The following is a 22958-nucleotide window of genomic DNA, read 5'->3' as shown; positions in this document are numbered from 1 at the left end:
ATTATCTTGTCCTTACAGTCAGCTAAACCCTTTACTAGATTGTTTGACTGATATATGAAGGACTGATAAATATATCAGCAGTGATAACACACTGTAATGCACTGATAAGTAAGGAAGTAGTCCGCTGTAGTAAATCGGAGGGTGACAGACGTGACGTCATTATACACGTGACGAACATAACAAAGGGCAGATAACAATTTTTACGCATGCATGTATGTATTAGTTAGATCATTTCAAACCGAGATATGTGCTCGTATACACCACAGTTTTGCCGGAGTTGATTGACAGGTGGGAGACGCGAGAGCTTTGCTCGAGCTTCCTCAACACCTGTCAATCAACTCCGGCAAAACTGTGGTGTATACGAGCACAGATCGAGGATTGGATGAGCTAACTGACTTGTACCACGCCTATTATGTATGGGAAGCGGGAAAATCTTAAAGCTTTTAACGACCGTTTCATTCTCAGTCTAGTTGCCAAAATGAGTGCACATGTAGTGTGGGACGACGACACAGACGACTTCACACTGTCACAGATCGCATCAGTCATGGAAAATGAATTTCATGCATTTGAGGGACTTTCCCAGCTCACTCTTTCACAAACAGTGAATGAGTACGATGTAGACACTCTAATGGTGGGGGACTTTCGTTCTCATAAATAAAAGAGTTGGTCAATTTCAGCTTGTAAATTCATTTGAAACCATTAAAACTGTAGAAGTTACATTTCCTTGTTGCAAACCTTGACTGACATAAATTGTGTACAATGTTGAACAATGTTGAGTTCAGTCCTCTTGCCGTGGGGCGTGGCTTTTAGGAGCCAATGGCAGACGAAATCTGCCTTCAAGACAAAACTGTTGTCTTCCAGCACATACACCACGGGTAAGATCAAAGGAACCGACACTCAGGCGTGGTACAACAATTTTTACGCTTGCATGTAGGGAGGAAATAACATTCCCATCCGTGTTTAAGAGCTCACGTGGCTCCTCACAAGGAAGAAGCTTCTGAGACTACAGGGTACAACTGCTTCAGTGCCCCTTGCGTAGAGTTGCTATTTGGGTGACAACTATTTATTGATGATATGAAAATATCAAGGTGGTATTTTGGTACAAAGTATTCAGTTAATATACACCATATAGGGTGCAAAAAATATCATGATCTCCACCGAATATTCATTCAGAAACTGAGTGAAATGCGTTAGTTTTGTCTTGATGGTGCGGAAGAAGTCACCGGTTGCACATACAGTAATCTATGAACTGACAGTCTTTTCCATGGCAGGTGTATTGTCGTATTATGCAAGATACACATGCTCTGTTTAAATATGTTAAATCATATGTAGGCGCGTTCATGTAGTGCCATAACTTCAGAACAGATGGGAACTCGCGGGGTGATACTACTACTACTACTACTACTACTACTACCACTACTACTACCACTACTTCTACTACCACTACCACTACTACTACTACAACTACTTCTACTAGTACTACTACTACTACTACTACAACTACTACTACTACTACTACTACAACTAAATGTTATACTATGTACTACAACTTCATGTAGTACAAACTTCTACAACAGATGGAAACTCATATATTACTACGACTACTACTACAACAGGATACTACTCTGGGTGCTGCCTTACCACTACTACTACTACTACTACTACTACTACTACCACTACTACTACTACTACTACAACCACTACTACTAATGCAACTACTACTACTACTACTACTACTAGTACCACTACTACTACATCTACTAGGTACCACTACTACTACTCAGCCCCTATTGTTACTACTACTACGTTACTACTACGACTACTACTACTACTACTACTACTACTAACTACTACTACTACTACTACTACTACTACTACTACTACTACTACTACTACTACTATCTACTACTTCTACTACTACTACTACTACTACTACTACTACTACTACTACTACTACTTCTACTAGTACTACTACTACTACATCTACTAGTACCACTACTACTACATCTACTACTACCACTACTACTACTACTCCTACTACTACTTCAGCCCCTATTGTTACTACTACGTTTGCTACGACTACTACTACTACTACTACAACTACTTCTACTACTACTACTACCACTACTACTACCACTACTACTACAACTACAACTACTACTACTACCACTACTACTACCACTACTACTACTACCACTACCACTACTACTACTACAACTACTTCTACTAGTACTACTACTACTACAACTACTACAAATTCTACTACTACAACTAAATGTTAAAGCATATGTAGGCGCGTTCATGTAGTGCCATAACTTCACAACAGATGGGAACTCATGGGTGATATTACTACGACTACTACTACTACTGCTACTACTACTACTACTACTACTACTACCACTTACTGCCACTGCCACTACTACTACTACTACACATACTACTACTACTACTACTACTACTACATCTACTAGTACCACTACTGGACTCATACTCTACTAGTGCCACTACTACTGCTTCAGCCCCCATTGTTACTTCACTGCTGCGTTTGCTAATTACTACTACTAACTACTTCTACTAGTACTACTACTGCTACTACCACTACTACTACATCTACTTCTACTACTGCTACTGGTCCTACACTACTACCACTACTGCTACCTGCTACTGTTGTCTACTACTTCACTGCTCCTGGTACTGCTACTTCAGCCCCTACTGTCTGGATTCTACTACTACTAACCACTTCCCACACTGACTACTGCTGCTACTACTACTACACTACTGACTACTACGACTACTACTGTTACTACTACGTTTAAGCTACTACTACTACAACTTACTACTACTACTACGTCTGTACTACTACGACTACTACTACTACTACTAGTAATTACTACGACTACTATTACTACTACCACTAGATTACTACAACTACTTCTACTGCTACTTACTATTACTGCTACTACTACTGCTACCACTACTATACTACCACTACTACTACTACAACTACTCTACTTACTACTACCACGACTTCTACTACTACTACAACTACTTCTACCACAACTACTCTACTATACTACTACTACTACATCTACTACCTACTACTACTACATCTACTAGTACTACTACAACCACCATTAGGGGTTACAACTACTTCTACTAGTGGTTGTACTAGTTACTACTACATCCACTGCACAACTACTACATCTAAAGGCTACTACATCTCTAGTACTACTACTACTCAACTACGTTTGCTACGATCTTTCCTGCTACAACTACTTCTACTAGTACTACTACTACTCCTACAACCAGTAATGCCGTATTAGGGTTAAGTATGGTTGTAGGTTATACCATGCACAACACCACAAAAGGCAGTATTCGCTATGATCAAAATCTTTCTGACCATATTCAAATATAACCATAAAGCGAATGAACGTGCACGATCAACTGAAAGGCTGCACTTTTATCCACTTATTGATCTATTGAATGGTTTTAGCATGTGTGAAGTCGTAAACATATCACATGTCACACACTGATGTTACTTCGATATGCTCCTTTGTCAAAACAAATACTGTAAGTGTCTTTACTGGGCGTGGGACACGGAGTTGCAGGAATGGACAGATTGGAAAGGTATCTGTCAGACAGTGATCTCTAGAGTGCGGCGTAAAACTAAACTCAAGTAACGGGTATTAGCGATGGGGCAGGATACACTCACTCTTTACCATCGCTATTTGATAGTGTTTTATAAACACATGGTAATGATATAGCTAGAATCATACAATGGACCCAGCATTAAGGTGAACTTTCTAATGATTATGACAAAAGTTTTGTCGTTTTCATTTACATAATCCATCTTAAACAAGAACGCACATAGAGATACCTGTACTTTGCATGCATACAGAATGTTTAGATTCACTCACAACTGCTCTTCCACTTGAATACATCTATACATCTGGTTAGATTTAGTTTGTGTTTGTGAATGGGTACTGTTGTTAAAATACTGAAAACAAACTGTCGTGTACATCAATGTATATGCTCACACAGGCTAAGTTATAACGCTTCTTATTTTATGAAACTTTAAATATAGTACTCATTGGTTCTTCCTGCTTGTTGGAGGACACCCCCCCCCACCACCCCCCTCCCGACACACACACACCTCTCATCCCTCATCCATCCCCTCTACGCCCGAAATAAACCTTATTTCGAGATCAATCGCCGCACTTCTTGGTATGGGATGGTATGAGATCAATGAAAAATCAGTTTGTCCATAGATACAAACATTAGGTTATAGATTGATAGATCAACAATGGAAAACGTTTACCGTACAACTGCAATACTAGTGTGTAATGTTGTTTATGTAAATACAATTAACACACCCAGGATACACGTAATTTGTACCCAACGACAACCTGTAAATAATGCCACTTTATAAGCCGCACCTGGAAACAGTTCAAATAGGAATGTCTGAGCCGTGCCTGTTTAGCTTTACAATAGTGTTTGACAGATCACAACGGAATGCACTTAAGGATTGTAAAACACACAGACGTAAACACCTGTCTCTAGGCACGCCTGTCTGGTGAGATATATCAGTCGTGAAACGCCTACAAAAAGCCAAAACTAGAGATTCCAAGCTTTCCAAGAATACCAAATAGATTTTGTTACACCTCCGGTAGACGTGTTTCAATTCTTGACACCAAAAACCACTGCTCTATAATTTAATGACATAAACTTAAGACCGATAGAGTTGTCGCCCTTGGGTAAAGATACGCGGTAATCACTACAATATGTGTTGCTGTTGACGGCGCGTGTCTAAGAACCGGAATTGTCTGGCAGCGGTATCCAAAGATTGGAAGGAAAACTATTAGAAATGTCCGTTGTTGAACGTATTTGATGTTGAATGTTTTGCAATCAAATGGTTGCCTCAAAACTTTGCCTGTGTTAAAAAAATATCACCGATCATGTAACAGCGTTTAGGTAAAGCCGTTTCTCTTTGTGTCTCCTCATAGAATTTTCACTTAGACCCAGTGCGTAACATAAGTATTTAATAATCTTAATAAAGAGATCATAAACGCAATATGTGCTGAACACGGTAGATCCTATATTTATTGAGCATAGTAGTTACAACACGTAGCAAGTATATACTAGGCACATAAAGAAACTGTGCATACAAAAAATTTAAAATCTAAATTTATCAAACCTGTGTAGACACATAAGGATTTAAACTCAGAGATTAGTGACATGTATCCAACATGCATGCACGTGCCACGTTCTGTGACGTCAGTGGGTTCGTCCTTGAGACGTGCAATACGTTGTTGCACGTGCATTCCGGGAAAGAGAAACAGAGCAAATGAATGCCACACAATAATGTCACTTTGGAAAGCTCAACCCCTGCCCTTGCGATCGTTCAAAAAATTAAACGGCTATTGAAACGCATAGCATGCCAAGGCACACGTCTGCACAGCGTCATGAGGCCATTGGGATGGTCCGTGGGGGGAATGTCTCAACGACAAGTGGCTGCACATTTCCACTGCCACCGGAACACCATTTCTGCACTGGTGAGACGCTACCAGAACACAAATGACGTCATTGATCGGCCACTTTCTGGACGTCCACCTGTAACAACGCCAAGACAGGACATATGGATAAGGGTGACCCATCTTCGCCACAGGTTTCAGACTGCAGTGATGACTGCCCGAACCATCCCAGGACTTCGCCGTATCCACCCCAACACAGTTCGACAACGTTTACGTCATCACGGGATCAGACCACGACGTCCCGCCATACGGCCTATCCTGACACTACGTCATCGACAAGCTCGCCGAATGTGGTGCCTAAATCATGTCCGCGCCCCCCTTGTTTTGGTGGAGAAATGTTGTTTTTACAGATGAGTCCAGGTTTAACATTTCCCATAGTGATGGACGTCAACGTGCCTATAGACGCGTGGGAGAACGTTATGCACAGGCCTGTGTCTTGGAGAGGAATCGCTTTGGTGGTGGTTCCGTGATGATTTGGGGTGAAATAACAGCACGCCAAAGAACTCCTTTGGTGATTGTTCAGGGCAACTTAACTGGTGTGGGCTACAGTGATCAGATTCTTCGACCTGTGGCAATTCCTTTTCTGCAACGTCATGGCCCTGGGTTAACATTCCAACAGGACAATGCCCGCCCTCATACGGCAAGGGTTGCTATGGATTTCTTGCAACACCACAACGTTGACTTACTGCCTTGGCCTGCAAATTTACCGGATCTCTCCCCGATAGAGCATGTTTGGGACGAGATGGATCGACGTCTACGCCGTCTTCCTCATCCGCCAGATAACGTCCTTGACCTTGCAACAGAACTTGAGAGAATCTGGCGTGACATCCCACAAGCCTTCCTTGCACGTTTGATAGGCTCTATGCGTCGTCGATGCACTGCTGTTCTCAATGCCGATGGTGGACATACCCGTTATTGAGCTTGTGACATGGTCGTTTGACCCCTGTCCCTTCTCCCGACTTGTTATGGTCTCATGATCCCTCCATTAAAGTTTATATGTACCTTTGACATTGTTATCGTACTTTTGACAATGCACAGTTTCTTTATGTGGCTAGTATATATTCCAAGTGATCAAGTGAAAAGTCTTTTCACTAATGTTATTAATTTCTTTGACAAAATTCCAAACATCAAAGACGATATTGCTGGTGGGAAGATCCATAACGCTTTTTTATCCTGCAATATATGGATAAGGAATGAATATAAATTATTATACAAGGATTAGCCTAACGTAAAATGACTTTGATTAATATTTGGAGGCAATGGGACCCATTTTGCACGCAGGAAACGTTACTCTTGGAAACGCAACATTAAGACACATTACCGTAACGCCTTCTGGCTCATGTCCACTTTGGAGAAGGTGTTTATTTTCAAATGATATAAAGCCAAGCCCTAAAGTTTACACGTCAACAATATGAGGACAAGTTTTAAGGTGGTTACTGAACGAGTTTTATGACATCTCATGGTCACATACACGAGCAGCGAGTTTGAGTTTGGTTTTACGCCGCTTTGTTATCTCATGGCTAGGCACTGCATACACGACCAGCGTTATGAATACAAATACAGAACTCTCTAAATACAAACATAAAGGTGGATTGGATAAAGATAGAAATTTGATAAACGATACGGTAATAATTGACGATCTACTCAAAGACAAGTCAGATAAAGATTTATAAGATGAAAGTGAGAAGTTATAGGTCTGAAAAAAGGTCAAATCTTGGGGAAAAACGGTTGTTACCATTTCCGACTTTTACTCGAGTGTTTTAGGATTTTAATTGAGTGATATTCGTGAGGCGACTTTATTAGTACTGAATCAAGAACACATCCTTGTGATATATCGTATAATGGAAGGAAATCGTATAATTTACTGTGCTATCAGTACGAATTCTTATGAATATGGATATTGTTTCAGTCACTGTTAATTTATTAAGCACCTTGATGACACCAGGTGTTCGCGAAAAGGGGAATCTATTCTGCCCAGACGACCCGTCATACACACATGCAAGTCAACTGAACAGTTGAACAGACACGGGGACAATGACAACCGTGAAATTATGGAATCGCTTCTGACGCCATTATCACAAATGGTGCGTCGCATTTGGAATTGACCTCCAAGATGACATGTACCGTAACAGGGAAGCTTTATTAAAGCCTTGAAATCTAGATCTGGACTAGAATTGATCTTCACCAATCCATGCTTGTCGTAATACACTCTTTATTTAGATGTACAGCCTTTGAAACAGAATGGCGTTTTAATATTAATGAATTCTATTTTAAATGGTCAAATATGTACAAATATAAAGTTTAATCTGCACAAGAAAAATGTCAGAATCGAAGAATCTGTCTTAATATTTACATATTGTTTTTGAAAAGTTAAAATAACCTATGCTCTTGATATCACCATTCTTGTCTGTTTATGTAATATATGTATATTTTTATTCTCTTGTACCACCGTGGGTGGTTTTTGAGAAAATAAACTTGACTTGACTTGGGATCATTCTCGCTGCCTTGGCTGACACGTGTCATCGTATCCCAATTGTGTAGATCGATACTCATGATTGTCTGGTCCAGACTAGATTATTAACAGACCGCCGCCAGATAGCTGGAATATTGCTGAGTGCGGCGTAAAACAATAAAACAAAACAAACATAGCCTTGAATTCATCTGTATGAACATAACCATAAAACACATGTGTATAATTATATGGAATGTGTTAGTATCTTGTGTGAAACTGAAGGTTTGTTTTTAAAAGAGCCTTTGTATTTTTTCAGGTCCAAGACAAAGAAGTTAGACCAGGATGATTGAAACAGACCTGTTGAAATTTGGAAGTTGCAACGTATTTAAACAGGTGGTGGATGTTTTGTTTTCTGTTTTGTTTCCCGGTTGTGTTTTATATATACATTTATAATATTTGCAAGGGTAAAGTACACTTGTCACAGTCTATTAGATTCGTAAGTGTCCACGTCTCTGTATCCTAGTGGGTGTAACTAATGACAATAGGTTATTCCACCTTTAGCGCAAATAAAGAATATTTCCCGGTTGTGTTGTATATATACATTTATAATATACTCATGCCAATAATGGTTGTCATCCCCCCTCCTCACCCCAGCCCCACACACCCCACACACCCCCTCCAATAAAACAAATTGAAGGGGTGACAACCATTATTGACATGAGTATATTTGAAAGGGTAAGTACACTTGTCACAGTCTATTAGATTCGTAAGTATCAACGTCTCAGTATCCTAGTGGGTGTAACTAATGACAATAGGTTATTCCACCTTTAGCGCAAATAAAGAATATTTCCCAGTTGTGTTGTATATATACATTTATAATATACTCATGCCAATAATGGTTGTCATCCCCCCTCCTCACCCCAGCCCACACCCCCCACCACACCCCTCTCCAATAAAACAAATTGAAGGGGTGACAACCAAATATTGACATGAGTATATTTGAAAGGGTAAGTACACTTGTTTCAGTCTTTTAGATTCGTAAGTATCAACGTCTCGGTATCCTAGTGAGTGTAAACTAATGACAATAGGTTATTCCACCTTTAAGCGCAAATAAAGAATATTTCCCGTTGTTGTATTCGTATATATACATTTATAATATACTCATGCCAATAATGGTTGTCATCCCCTCCTCACCCCAGCCCCACACACACCCCACCACACACCCTCTCCAATAAAACAAATTGAAGGGGGTGACAACCATTATTGACATGAGTATATTTGAAAGGGTAAGTACACTTGTTTCAGTCTTTTAGATTCGTAAGTATCAACGTCTCGGTATCCTAGTGAGTGTAACTAATGACAATAGGTTATTCCACCTTTAGCGCAAATAAAGAATATTTCCCGGTTGTGTTGTATATATACATTTATAATATACTCATGCCAATAATGGTTGTCATCCCCTCCTCACCCCAGCCCCACCTCCACACCACACCACCCCTCTCAATAAAACAAATTGAAGGGGGTGACAACCATTATTGACATGAGTATATTTGAAAGGGTAAGTACACTTGTTTCAGTCTTTTAGATTCGTAAGTATCAACGTCTCGGTATCCTAGTGAGTGCAACTAATGACAATAGGTTATTCCACCTTTAGCGCAAATAAAGAATATTTCCCGGTTGTGTTGTATATATACATTTATAATATACTCATGCCAATAATGGTTGTCATCCCCCTCCTCACCCCAGCCCCACACACCCCCACACCACACCCCCTCTCCAATAAAACAAATTGAAGGGGGTGACAACCATTATTGACATGAGTATATTTGAAAGGGTAAGTACACTTGTTTCAGTCTTTTAGATTCGTAAGTATCAACGTCTCGGTATCCTAGTGAGTGCAACTAATGACAATAGGTTATTCCACCTTTAGCGCAAATAAAGAATATTTCCCGGTTGTGTTTTATATTTACATTTATAATATACTCATGCCAATAATGGTTGTCATCCCCCTCCCCCAGCCCCAACCCCACACCCCCTCTCCAATAAAAAAATTGAAGGGCGTGACAACCATTATTGACATGAGTATATTTGAAAGGGTAAGTACACTTGTTTCAGTTTTTTAGATTCGTAAGTATCAACGTCTTACGTGACAATAGGTTATTCCACCTTTAGCGCAAATAAAGAATACACTAAACAAACTTCAAATGTTCCTTATGTTCTAAACAGTGAGTGAGTTGAGTTTTACGCCGCACTCAGCAATATTACAGCTATATGGCGGCAGTCTGTAAATAATCGAGTCTGGACCAGACAATCCAGTGATCAACATCATGAGCATCGATCTACGTAATTGGGATACGATAGCATGTGTTAACCCAGTCAGCGAGCCTGACTACCAGATCACGTTAGTCGCCTCCTACGACAAGCATGGGTTACTGAAGACCAATTCTAACCCGGATCTTCACGGGTTGCAATTGTTCTAAACAAACCCTACAGAACAAAGTGTGTTGCTAGTGTGTAAATCTGGTTTATGGACGTAATGTGCGTACATTAAAACAGGATTAGGTATTAAGGTGCGCTTGGTGAACCCTCCACCCTCATCAGCAGCACAATGGGATCACTTCTTGATATCACAGGGACTATATTGTAGCCATCTATCTGTATTGGAACTTCAGCACCGCGCATTATATAGGAAAGCGCCCGTAAAATCTCCAAATCATTACAATCATTTACCTGCAACATTATTGCAATGGTGAATTTACTTGTGGCAGAACCTCATACATCATCCACGAGGTGGTCCACATGCTTACCATGTTCGATGGGATTGAGGTCAGCTGGTCTCGATGGCCACTCCATGACGTCAATATCCGCATTTTGCAGGACATTTACTGTCATTTAACCATCTGTATGTGACGTAGACGTTCATTAAGGTTTACTTTGTCAGAATCGGCACAACATAAGGACGTCGGGCACGAAGATGGTCAAGCCAGATGTAAGCTGCCTCTTAGACAGTACGTTACTGGTTGACGTTGCGGTTGTAAATTGATTACCCAAATGACGTAGCCGAATTTGATTGTCCTCGGCATTTGACGTCACCTGTGGCGATCTTCACCTCGGGCCCGTAACGGCGTTTGTTGCACACGTGCACTACTGCATCTCATGACATATCCAACAGCCACGACAGGCCAGCCTGGAGCATGTCAATTGCATGTTCACCTTCAACATTTGTAAGGCGTGGCATGAATATTGTTATTCTCTCAAGGAATCTTAACGTGTTTTATTTAATCACCACCACATTCTGCACAGGTGTTGGCGGTTAGGCAGATGCCATAGGTTCGTTAATCCGAACCCCCAGCTTTCAGGACATTTCCGGTTTGGGATGTCAGTACTACGTCAAAGGGGCATTATAACTTACTATAGATTTTGCTTGGGGCGGTACCTTCCTGATTAACAACGTCACACACACACACGCACGCACGCACGCACGCGCGCGCACGCACATACATAAACAAACAAGACAATTGAAAAAAAGACATATTTATTAACACGATCAGGGTATATATGGCACAATTTTCTTAAAACTATATTACCGAGATACTAATACGATGTGTCGAACGTACGGTAGTGTCGAAGTAAACACTTGTGCCTGTTTACCCCACTTTGGGTTGAACCTCGGATAACTCCAAGACCTTACGTAGCTCCCTTCAACTTCGACACACATCGGTGGTTGACAGCAGTTAGGTTGTGTAAGTGCACTTGGTCACCGGTGACTTCCTGTTATGTTTAATATTCAGTATCAAAGGGAGTGAGTGAGTATGGTTTTACGCCGCTTTTAGCAATAGTCCAGCAATATCACGGCGGGGGACACCAGAAATGGGCTTCACACATTGTACAAATGTGGGGAATTGAACCCGGGTCTTTAGCGTGACGAGCGAACGCTTTAACCATTAGGCTACCCCACCACCCCGTATCGAAGAGAGTTGGGATGGGAATGAGGTAGGGGTGGCGATGAGGGTGTGTATTTCTTGGTATAAAGATATCAAACATTGCATTCGTGTATATATACCAATTCACAATAAAGTAACAATCAATATACATATATTTATATGTTTACAACAATGTACAGGCGAGTAGAAAATATATATATCTTCTAGTGTCGTATTTTACGATTAGGCATATTAAGAACATAATATAACATTTCTATAAGTCGCTTAAGGCACTCCGCTTGTCTCGAAGGACGGGTTGTTCGAAAACTATTTTTAAAACTTCGAGTCGAGGTTTCACAGTACAATAAGCAGTTTGTGCGAGCATACATGTCTTCCTGGGTGACCCACGTCTTCACACAGACACCAACAGACCAACCATGGCAAACGCAAAGGCAGACGCCACGCAAATGTGAGCACACAAGACGATGAGCATCTTCGTAGCATGCTGAAACAGACATTCTCATTATTAGGGAGGCAGGGAGTTACGTATTACGCCGCTTTTAACAATATTCCAGCAATATCACGGCGGGGGACACCAGAAATGGGCTTCACACATTGCAACCATGTGGGGAATCGAATCCGGGCCTTCGACGTGACGAGTGAACGCTTGAACCTCTAGGCTACCCCCAACGCCCCTTATTATTTAGGACTGGTGTGCGTGCGTAGTATGTATGTGTGTGTGTGTGTGTGTGTGTGTGTGTGTGTGTGTGTGTGTGTGTGTGTGTGTGTGTGTGTGTGTGTGTGTGTGTGTGTGTGTGTGTGTGTGTGTGTGTGTGTGTGTGTGTGTGTGTATGTATGTATGTATCTTTAGTAATGATAACCTACAAATTATTCCTATAAAATGTTCAGTATTTTGTCATTTATTTTCATGCCTCTTTAACTAACAGAACACTTATTATCAACCAAAACATTTTGTTATCATTTTCCTCCTTTTGAGATCTTCCTCTGTAGATGATCAGGAAAACTACAAACACACAAGACCCGTGAAGATCCGGGTTAGAATTGATCTAACGGGATCGGGTGGTCAGACTCGCTGACTTGGTTGACGCATGTCATCGTATCCCATTTGCGTAGAACGATACAAGTGGTTTATCATGATCACAGGATTGTATGGTCCAGATTCGATTATTTACAGACTGCACCCATATATAGCTGGAATAAAGTGGGGCGTTAAACAAACAAACAAACAAAGCACACACACACACACACACAGTCACACACACACACGTAATATAAGGTAATATCGATGGTCATAGCTCACCTGTGGCTTTGATGGAGCCTCCTGAGCTATCGTAAGGCCCATGTTGTTCACCCGCTCCTTTTCTGTGAAAGAAACGTTCAACATATGAACAAGGCACAGGGGCTCACCATGTGCTACACTTGTTGAATGAAAAGTGTTTGGTAAACTATATATAAGCTGGGAAAATCGCATCATCTACGTTGAAACTTACTTTCCCATTATTATTTTCAGGGACCACTTGCACAAAGCGGTGTTAGCGGTACGACTGTCTTAAGCCTACCTTACAGCTGGTAATTTGTATATTCTTAGCGTTAAAATAGCTTTGTGTAAGCGGATCCTGGAGAGGTTGCCGTGTGACGAACAAAATTGTAGCTATAGAATATAAAGAATGAGTTAGAATTGTGAAATATTAGTTGCTTTGACTGTCAAGGTATCAGATATGTGGCAATTTGGTTTCAAACGCCGATGAAGGATGGTTCACAGCATGCCTGCTGAGCTTCACAGGTAAACAAATACATGTACTCTGAGAACAGGTGAACAGTTTGCAACCGATCAGTAAAACAACGGCGACCGGCGATTCATATCGACGAAAATCAGATACAGATGCGTAAATACAGAGACCAAAACAGTCCCCAAAGCTTTACATCTACAGGTAAAAAGGTGCAGCGCATAAAAAAGCCTGGTTCCCAGCGTATGTTGCGCCTGCGCTAACGCTCCGACACTTGGCGTTAGCGCAGGCGCAACAGACCCCGGGAACCAGGCTGACCATAAAATTCCTGAGTGCAGAGGTAGACATCAAACAAAACTGAGTTATCAGTATAATAAATTTTAATTAGTAATAATAAGTATTATAAACAATAAAAACGTTTATTTTATTCCACTCAATCTTTGACTCTTCGTGAAGTATGTATTGAGGGAAATGACATGGCCACACTTACCCTTGTTTTCTGACATGCACCTGATGATCTCCAGACTTGCCTCGACAAGCACCTGCCACACGAGGAAACCTACGAGGATGAAGCGCATGTAGTCGGGGGCGTTGGCCTTGGTCATCGTCATACCCAAAAATATAGTCACCGCTGAAACAAAAAACAGGAAAGTCTTGACGCTCTGACGCATTCGACACCACTCACACCTGTATGCTGTGATGGCGTTCGGTCTGTACAGGAATGACAATATTAGTCGTGAGGGGATTGAAATACTGATACCCGTGAAGGTCCGGGTTAGAATGAACCTTCAGCAACCCATGCTTGTCGTAAGAGGCGATTAACGGGATCGGATAGTCAGGCTCGCTGACTTGATTGACACATGTCATCGGTTCCCATTTGCGTAGATCGATGCTCATTTGATTGATCACTGGATTGTCTGGCCCAGACACGATTATTTACAGACGGCCGCCATATAGCTGGAATATTGCTGAGTGCGGCGTTAAACAACAAACAAACAATCTAATATTGTTATCAAATATGGTTTTAACTTTAACCGCACATATGTTTCCATGGCGATCTTTGGTAATTATAGGACAAAACGGACAAACGGATTCTCCTTTCCATGCTGCTTTCTCTGTGAACGGGTTGTTTTGTTAAATTGGACACTGTTTCACTTTCAGACATCTGGTAATTTATAGTCACAGTAAAATGATTACGTAAATCTTGAACAGTTAGATACATATAAATGAACTGTTGCTCGAAAAAAATTGCCGCTGGAGCGTTTCTTTAGCTTAAACCATCAACTTCGGGGGGTGGGGGTGTGATCGGTCTCAGTTATTGACCTAAACAAATTAAATACGGGTGGAAAAGCCAAACTGTTTGTGGAAAGTATATAAGTGGATTCATAAACACACACGCACGCACGCACGCTCGCACACGCACACATACATTTAGACAAGCATGGGCTTCCGGGACATATTCTGCCCCTAGAAACCCCCGATAGTCCAGATTTATTGGTGGTTTCACTGGTTTGTTAAACCCTTATCATATGGCTACTGTAAGTAGTTGTACACACCTGCAAGAATGAAAGCACCTTTACCGACCAGGTAATGAGCCCAGTTGAATATCACTCTTCTTTCTGATCTTGGTCCGGGTCTGAGTAAGGCCATAAGCGGCTGAAAATACACAATAACATTTTTTTCTGATTGCGCTTCGATCTACTGAATCACTTACAGCTTATAGGATTCAAAAGGAAGCATGACAAAGTGTTACGCCAATCACAACATGCAGAAGACGATTCGTGCAAATTACTGTCTTTGACGTAGAAGTGAGTGAGTTTAGATTTACGCCGCACTCAGCAATATTCCAGCTATATGGCGGCGGTCTGTTTATAATCGGATTTGGACCAGACAATCCAGTGATCAACAGCATGAACATCAATCTACGCAACTGGGATACGATGGCATGTGTCAACCAAGTTAGCGAGCCTGACCACTTGATCCCGCTAGTCGCCTCTTACGACAAGCATGGGTTACTGAAGATCAATTCTAACCCGGATCTTCAAGGGTGCTTCAACTGACGTAGGAGGTACAATCTTTATAGTTATTTACAACCTTAGCATGCTAAATTGTGAGGAAGTTGGTCACCATGTTTGAATCAACGGTGGTCCGGGTAGTTTGCCATGTTAAACAATGTAATATACTTACATTTAGCACGACCAGAACTGTGACAATTATGCCCAGTATAGGATGCGCTTTTTGGGAGGTTTCCTCAGCCTGTGAAGGAAGGGGGTAAACTTTATCGAACGATTTGTTTTATTATCACTTCGTTTAGAGATTTAACATATAAGGACAAATAACCACCTTTTCTTCCCAAATTGTGCTTATAGCAAACCATTAAAAAGTAGATCCATATAGGGTGAAATTTTGTTTCTTTCCGACCCCACACCTTCACAGAAATCTCTGAGGCAAGGAGTAATATTTCAATTACACGTGATGCTGCGTAACATATCATCATCACCATCATCGTCGTCACCATCATCATCATCATCATCATCATCATAATTCCTAGGTCAAAGAAGCAATTGTACTAATGACAGTATTTAACTGTGTATGGGATAATCGAAATATGACATGGTCATCATCATCATCATAATTCCTTAATTCCTAGGTCAAAGAAGCAATTGTACCAATGACAGTATTTAACTGTGTATGGGATAAACGAAATATGACATGGTCATCATCATCATCATAATTCCTTGGTCAAAGAAGCTATTGTACCAATGACAGTATTTAACTGTGTATGGGATAATCGAAATATGACATGGTCATCATCATCATCATCATAATTCCTTGGTCAAAGAAGCTATTGTACCAATGACAGTATTTAACTGTGTATGGGATAAACGAAATATGCCATGGTAGAAGCATTGTTACCTCGGTATAACCTTCAACCTCCACAAAGATCAGAACAAAAGCGATGATAGTTACGAGCAGGGTGCCGGACATACAAGCGCGGTGAACCTGTGAAAAAATGTTAAATATCATCATTATTATCATCATCATCATCAATCGGCGGTGGCGGCGGGGTAGTGGGGTAGCCAAGTGGTTAAAGCGTTCGCTCTTCACGTCGAAACCAGAGTTCGATTCCCCACATGGGTACCTAATCGCCAGTACCCGGATTGGACTCACCCCAGAGAATACTACAATCTTTGTTTGTTACATTTACTCATATGGGGAATAGAATCCGCTCGCCACGACGAAGACCCGGGTTCGATTCTCCACATGGGTACAATGTGTAAGGCCATTTCTGGTCTCCCCCGCTGTGATATTTCTGGAATAATGCTAAAAGTGGGTAAAACTAAACTCATTCACTGTAAGCATTAATGGTTGTAATGTCTGCACTCCAGAATAATAATGTGAATCGTGTTCTGCACACCTTCATTCTAATGGCTAGACCCGTCCATTTACATAATCGAATCCTATCAAAATATCCTTCACAATGGCAACGTAAATACAATACTGAACAGATGTATTCACTATGCTAACAATACCTGCACGTTTCAGCTTTAGCGTATCGAATCACGATAGCAACCTTGGGACAACCCGGATCGTAACACTGGGCTGTGCGGTGCATACTGCAATTGTACCAAGTCGTCTTCTTGATAACGCGCGCGCGCATACAATACCCTTTATTATTGGTTACACAGTCATAGACACTAATGGAAATTGCAAACCAGAAAATTTTATATCCTTGACACCATTGAGCTCACTCTGTATTTCATAATTACATATTCGTTATAACCTAAAAGCATTTGGAATTCAGCCGAAATAATAAAATCTGGTATAATCTTCCTTTTAGAGAAACGTTTATTTCCTTGACACGATTGACTTCACTCTGTATTTCATACTAACATATTCATTATAAACTAAAAGCATTTGGAATTCACTCTGAATTAATAACCTGATATTATCTTTCTTCAGATAAAATATGTTCATTGGCATAAGTGACCGAAAATATCTGTCTCTAACCAAACTCCCAAATTGCATTCATATATTTTCACGTAGATAGTATCCATATTTGCTTAAAAACAGAAGATGAAATGTCCAAAGCGGAAAGACGTTGCACCTGGTTCTGAAACAGAATTCTCGTGACAGTTACCTGAAACCATATGTTGGCTCCGCCGACGGTTTTGTCCGGCCACATGAGCTTATAGTACCTCGCAATGATCATCCCCACACTGGACAGAAGTAGCCAGGCAACAGCCATCAAGCTCCCTGAAAATCAGAATATCACATCATGGAATATAATCGTTTTGGTGTCTCTGTCGCAAAGAGACTTATTGATCACAATCAGAACATCAGAACATTGAATGTAATCATTTTGGCCCTAAATCTACAATCTTGTATGAAACATGTAAACTTTATAGATTGCAAAAAAAAGTTTGAGATTTACATTATCGGAATATGAGGCTGAACTCACCATGAGCCTTGACGAGAACAAATTCAAGAGTTATCGCCCCATTGACCGAATTCGACTGAAGGTCAATCACAACAGAAGACACCGTCGGAAGGGCGCCATGTTTGCTTTTTGAAAAGCCTGAAATAAAACTTCTTGTGAATAAAATGTAACACACACACAAGACACCTGTTCAACGGATGAGGCCTATATCTCCTCGCACAGTGGTTAGAGTATTCGCACGACACGCAGAAGAGACTCGGGTTCGATTCCTAACGATAACAGTGTTTGATATCTATGCTTGGATTTACCTCGTTATATGGCTGGGATATTCTTTATAAGGCGTACAGCGTCGCTCTCTTTGCATGCACATGACAAATAGATCAAATGCAAATTGTATTAAGTACACACAGCGTTTATAGCTACATGACGTCATTATTGGCGGCTCCATGAAATACAGACAAAATGTCGAGTTATATACTACCTGCATTTATTATACACCCATGACGCGACTGTATATACAGTATACTACGGTTATAGCCAACACAAAGGGCGACTATTTCGTTATAACCATAGCTCATGCATTCGACTAAAATAAACAGCAAGTGACCGGGACCCTAGACAGTTCGATATATCCGTCAGTTCGTTATAAACGGAGTTTACTGTAACTGTATTGATATATTAGTTAAAAAAGTATTTATTACGTGTGACAAGATATATTCATTTAATGGAGGGTTAGTGAGTGCGTTCCACGCCTCCTTGACCAGGATATCCTCGATTGTAAGTTTGATGTTTTAGAAAAGCATGAACTTATGCAGGTCACAGGCGTTCACTGCAGGGGAAAACCTACGATCAAGGGTGTTGTACTGACAAACTTCGAAACTAGATCAGGCGTAAGGACACCACTACCATTCAGGTAATGCAATGCCTAAGGGAGGCAACTCTACATGGTGAATTGTGGCGCCTTCAGACCACTGGACCATCCATGTCAGAAAACACAGATAATCTATCTCGGGGACACCATACAAGCATAAAATCAGTGGGAATTCATTGTGTCCACTCAGTCTTCCAGATTCTGTGGCGTGGTTGCCATGGGAACGTGAATGTATATTTGGTGGAAAAGATGTAGAAGGGAAGAGATGGAGGGAAGGTGACCTACCAGCACTCGCCACACCTTGTGCTGCAAACAGGTTATAGTCCTGTGTAAGGTTGAAGGAATTAGGGTCTGGTGTACCCCCAGTCTCGCGGAGGAAGCTGCAGTCGAATACGCCGTTGTTGACGGAACCACTGACGTCGCTGATGCCAGCCTCGGGCTGAAATATGTACATCACAGTCACATAAAATCTGTGTTGGGTAGGTTGGGGGTTAGAGTGAGGTTTACAGTTGCGTTCATGATTATTTAACCTTTGTGTCCGTGTCCGTGTGCGCGTGCGTATGCGTTACTCCTAGGCAATCGTGTAACGTATTTTGGTACAACGCGACCGGTGACCGGGATTCAAACCACGGAAACGCTATGCAGACGCTCTATCCACCAGGGTCCAAGGTGGTCCCTGCGACCTTGATTTCATTTGTGGGCTCTGCGCTTTCTGAATTTTCATTTTCATAATATTTCCTGCAATCAGCATTAAAGGTCACATAAACCCTAGGGGGTACAAATACATAAATCACTAACTGGCATCGTTATAAATGAAACCCCGTCATTAAAACTACTCATTTCGACCTTTAATTGACTTAAATCGACCTTTTTGACAACAGTGCACAATTCTCACCCGCGAACGAAATTTCAACCAATCAGAGCGGCGCGCCTCTGTGACGTCATATGAGGAATAGCTTTGAGAGCCGATGCAGAATTCATCTACATTTTAGGGGGTAAATTATCGTGTTTACAGGCTTGTATAAACCTGAAATCGAGACAATTGTTGTGGAAAATGAAAGCTATATGTTCTCACAATCTACTGTCATTTAATTTTGTCTCCTGCTTTGCCCTGGTTTCCGAGTTACAACTTGTTTTCATAGACGATTCTGTCAAAATCGATTGGTGTCGTTAGGCCCTATTTGTATAATGACTGATCCAAATTGATCCCATTTCTGTGTTGTTTTACCTCGATATTTAATCATGTCATGTAAAATCTGTTTGTATTCTCAAAACAGTGTCGGCCCATAAGTTTTCACATGCAATACAGCAATTAATACTCCCTCGTTGTAACCCGTGTTAGGTGGTATAAACCTACACATGTTATTTGTCATCATTCACTTGATGGTCAGTTAATGAATTTATAACAGGTATAATTAGTGGTAACACCACTTAGATTACCCGACAAAGGTTCCCATTTGGCATTTCTTGTGTCTGGAGTAAATATTCAACATTATAAACATCGATCAAAGGATTAACCGATAACACGCTGATTGATTAATTACTTTTATCTTACACAGCGGAATTGTCAAAAAGGTAGTGTTTATGTATGTAGATTTACTAATCTATACTGAATACACTCTGTCGTGTCGGTGTCTGCGTAAAAACAACGTCCTTCTTTCAAAGGATTAACCGGCAATACATTGATTGATTGCCCATTATTGGCTAACTAAATTACTGTTTTTAAAGAAAGGCGGACATTATGCAATAAGTTGCCAGATGTGCTATCTTGGGTGACCAATGAGACTATACACCAATACCTGAAAAGATTTATCACTTTTTCGTATATTAAACTGTTAAAAGACACATAATTTGGAACAGTTTTGTGGATATTGATGGATAAATTCCTCGAACAAGGTAATGGCCTGATATTGTTCCTATAACTTTAATCTGTTTTAATTTTAATATTTGCATTTTGTTTTTATTCATTTGTCGTAGCATTCAACAGAATCATTGTTTTCTCCGTGAAGTGTAATGAGACAGACAACATGCACTAGGGTGTGTGTGCGAATTATGATTCACATTGGCAAACTATAAAATGTCTAGATATTACAGTTCTGTTATAAATTCACTATAAGTATCAGCAGATCGTCTGCTTTTTTTATTTAGTTTCAAAATGCATACAAGTTTGATAATAAACTAATGAGGATTATAAGACCAAATATAAAGACGCACATTGACTAGTATCTACATACTGGTGAGTGGACATTAACCATTGGAATGTAGCAAGAAATTTATCGCGCAGTATTGTCACTTCGACCCCCACCTCGCTTCCGTGGAAGAAATCGTTATGTTATAAGTTGTGTCATGCAAAATCCGTTTGGTTATGATTCCAATACATATTTAACAACGAGTAGAAAGTAGTCTTGATTTTCTAACTTCATGTAAACAAACTATAATCTCCTTAATTCTAACAGATTTTTTTATTTTTAAAAATGGCGGCGCGCCCTGTCGGGAACATCCGCCAGTCTGAGGATAAATGCTATTTAGGTTTGTTTTTCACCGAGTTACAAAATCAAAACTACTTTCTACTGGTAGTAAAATATGTATTTTATTGATGGCCAATAGGATTTTGCATGACATAGCGTATAACATGACAATTTCTCTCCTGGCAGCGAGGTGGGTGTCAATATAATACTACTTACAGTATTATTGTTACTTCGACCACAACCTCACTTCCGAGGAAGAAATCGTTATGTTACAAGTTGTGTCATAGAAAATCTTTATGGTCATCAATCATATGCATATTTTACTACAACTAGTAAGTAGTTTTGATTCTTTAACTTCCGTGAAGCGATCTGAACACAAGTAGGATATCTTTTCAGGCTTCCACAACGCTCGCTTCGCACTCACAAACATAACCCATTTCGCACGAACTGCGGGGTCCTGTGGAAATCTGTGCATGGGGACACCATCGCCCGACCCCCTAGGAGCAATTGACGACAAAGCAACGATTCGGCATGTCGTCGTTGATGTCGAGAAATCATCAAAATGATGAGCGTGCTACACATTTTCTATACAACTAACTGAAAATCGTTCCTCATATGACGTCACTGCAGTGCTCTGGCGACAGAGTTACGTAACCTGTCTGTGGTTTCGTTGGCGGGCGAGAGGGAAGCAGGCGACTTTTTGGCCACTTTTAATCGCTCGGTATTAATTAACCACAAGTTTTTAAAGAATAAATTTGGTGTTCCGCATAAGACTAACCACAAATCTTTCATATGTAATGGTTAAAAGAGTAACAAAAAACAAAGTTTAGTGGTTCTTTAAGACAATTGTTTTTACCGAATATCATAAAACATGATGTATTACAATCATTTTAAAAAACTGGTTTTGGAAAATTCTTTCCCAATTTTGTTTATGAATAGATACTGACATTGGTTAGTCTTGAATTGGAGTAGCCGGCGTTGAAAGATTGGAACGCCTTGACAACTCCGCCAAAGACGACACACTCGGCGACACTGTCATCCCCCTACAAGAAAACAATTCTTTAAGTGTATTGAAATTTTTGTACCGTGAGGAACCATGTGTTTGGATGTGTGGCTGAAGCCGGACAAATGCTCGTTAAAAAAAACTATTCTGGTTAATCATGTGTGCACATAAATCAGTGACGTCACGATCAGGGGTGCACATAATAATGATTCAAACGTTTTCTCCTGATATATATATAACAAAAGATAAAATATAAAATATAAAATCTGCTAAAGCGATTTAACAGTTTTATAATTGATAACCATCACTCAGTACAAGTACCATAGACATGTCATTGGAGAATCCAAGGGAAAAGTACGAGTTCCCGGATGAGAGGGACTTGAACCGGAACCTGAGGTTGCTCCCCTCTGTAGCCCACGTGACCGTGAATGTGCAACCAGTGTCGCAGTTGTCGAAGCATCCTTTTGTTTTTCCACACTCGGGGTCACGTGAAATGCCCTAAAAGCAAAAAGAGAGAGTGA

The 22958-nt window shown here is 40.6% G+C and overlaps 1 protein-coding gene across 3 annotated transcripts in view; it reads right to left on the bottom strand.

Annotated features, from left to right (window-relative positions):
• Positions 1-11501: 11501 nt before the first annotated feature.
• The window catches only part of LOC124267364 (putative ferric-chelate reductase 1), a 28052-nt gene continuing 16595 nt past the window's right edge, over positions 11502-22958 (bottom strand). For all 3 annotated transcript variants that reach the window (XM_046702276.1, XM_046702277.1, XM_046702274.1), the window contains exons 6-16: positions 22759-22935; positions 22382-22477; positions 19252-19405; positions 18117-18233; positions 17796-17911; positions 16571-16657; positions 15842-15910; positions 15211-15310; positions 14145-14285; positions 13228-13289; positions 11502-12411 (exon numbers count right to left, since the gene is read on the bottom strand). In XM_046702276.1, coding sequence (XP_046558232.1) covers positions 12319-12411; positions 13228-13289; positions 14145-14285; positions 15211-15310; positions 15842-15910; positions 16571-16657; positions 17796-17911; positions 18117-18233; positions 19252-19405; positions 22382-22477; positions 22759-22935 — 1212 coding nt within the window. In that variant the 3' untranslated portion in view covers positions 11502-12318. The remainder of the gene's footprint in view (positions 12412-13227; positions 13290-14144; positions 14286-15210; positions 15311-15841; positions 15911-16570; positions 16658-17795; positions 17912-18116; positions 18234-19251; positions 19406-22381; positions 22478-22758; positions 22936-22958) is intronic.

This window comes from Haliotis rubra, unplaced genomic scaffold, assembly GCF_003918875.1.
Source record: "Haliotis rubra isolate DU_JTF1 unplaced genomic scaffold, ASM391887v1 Scf1306, whole genome shotgun sequence".
NCBI lineage: Eukaryota > Metazoa > Mollusca > Gastropoda > Lepetellida > Haliotidae > Haliotis > Haliotis rubra.
Note: the sequence above shows the minus strand (reverse complement) of the source record. Positions and strands in the feature narration are given on the sequence as shown.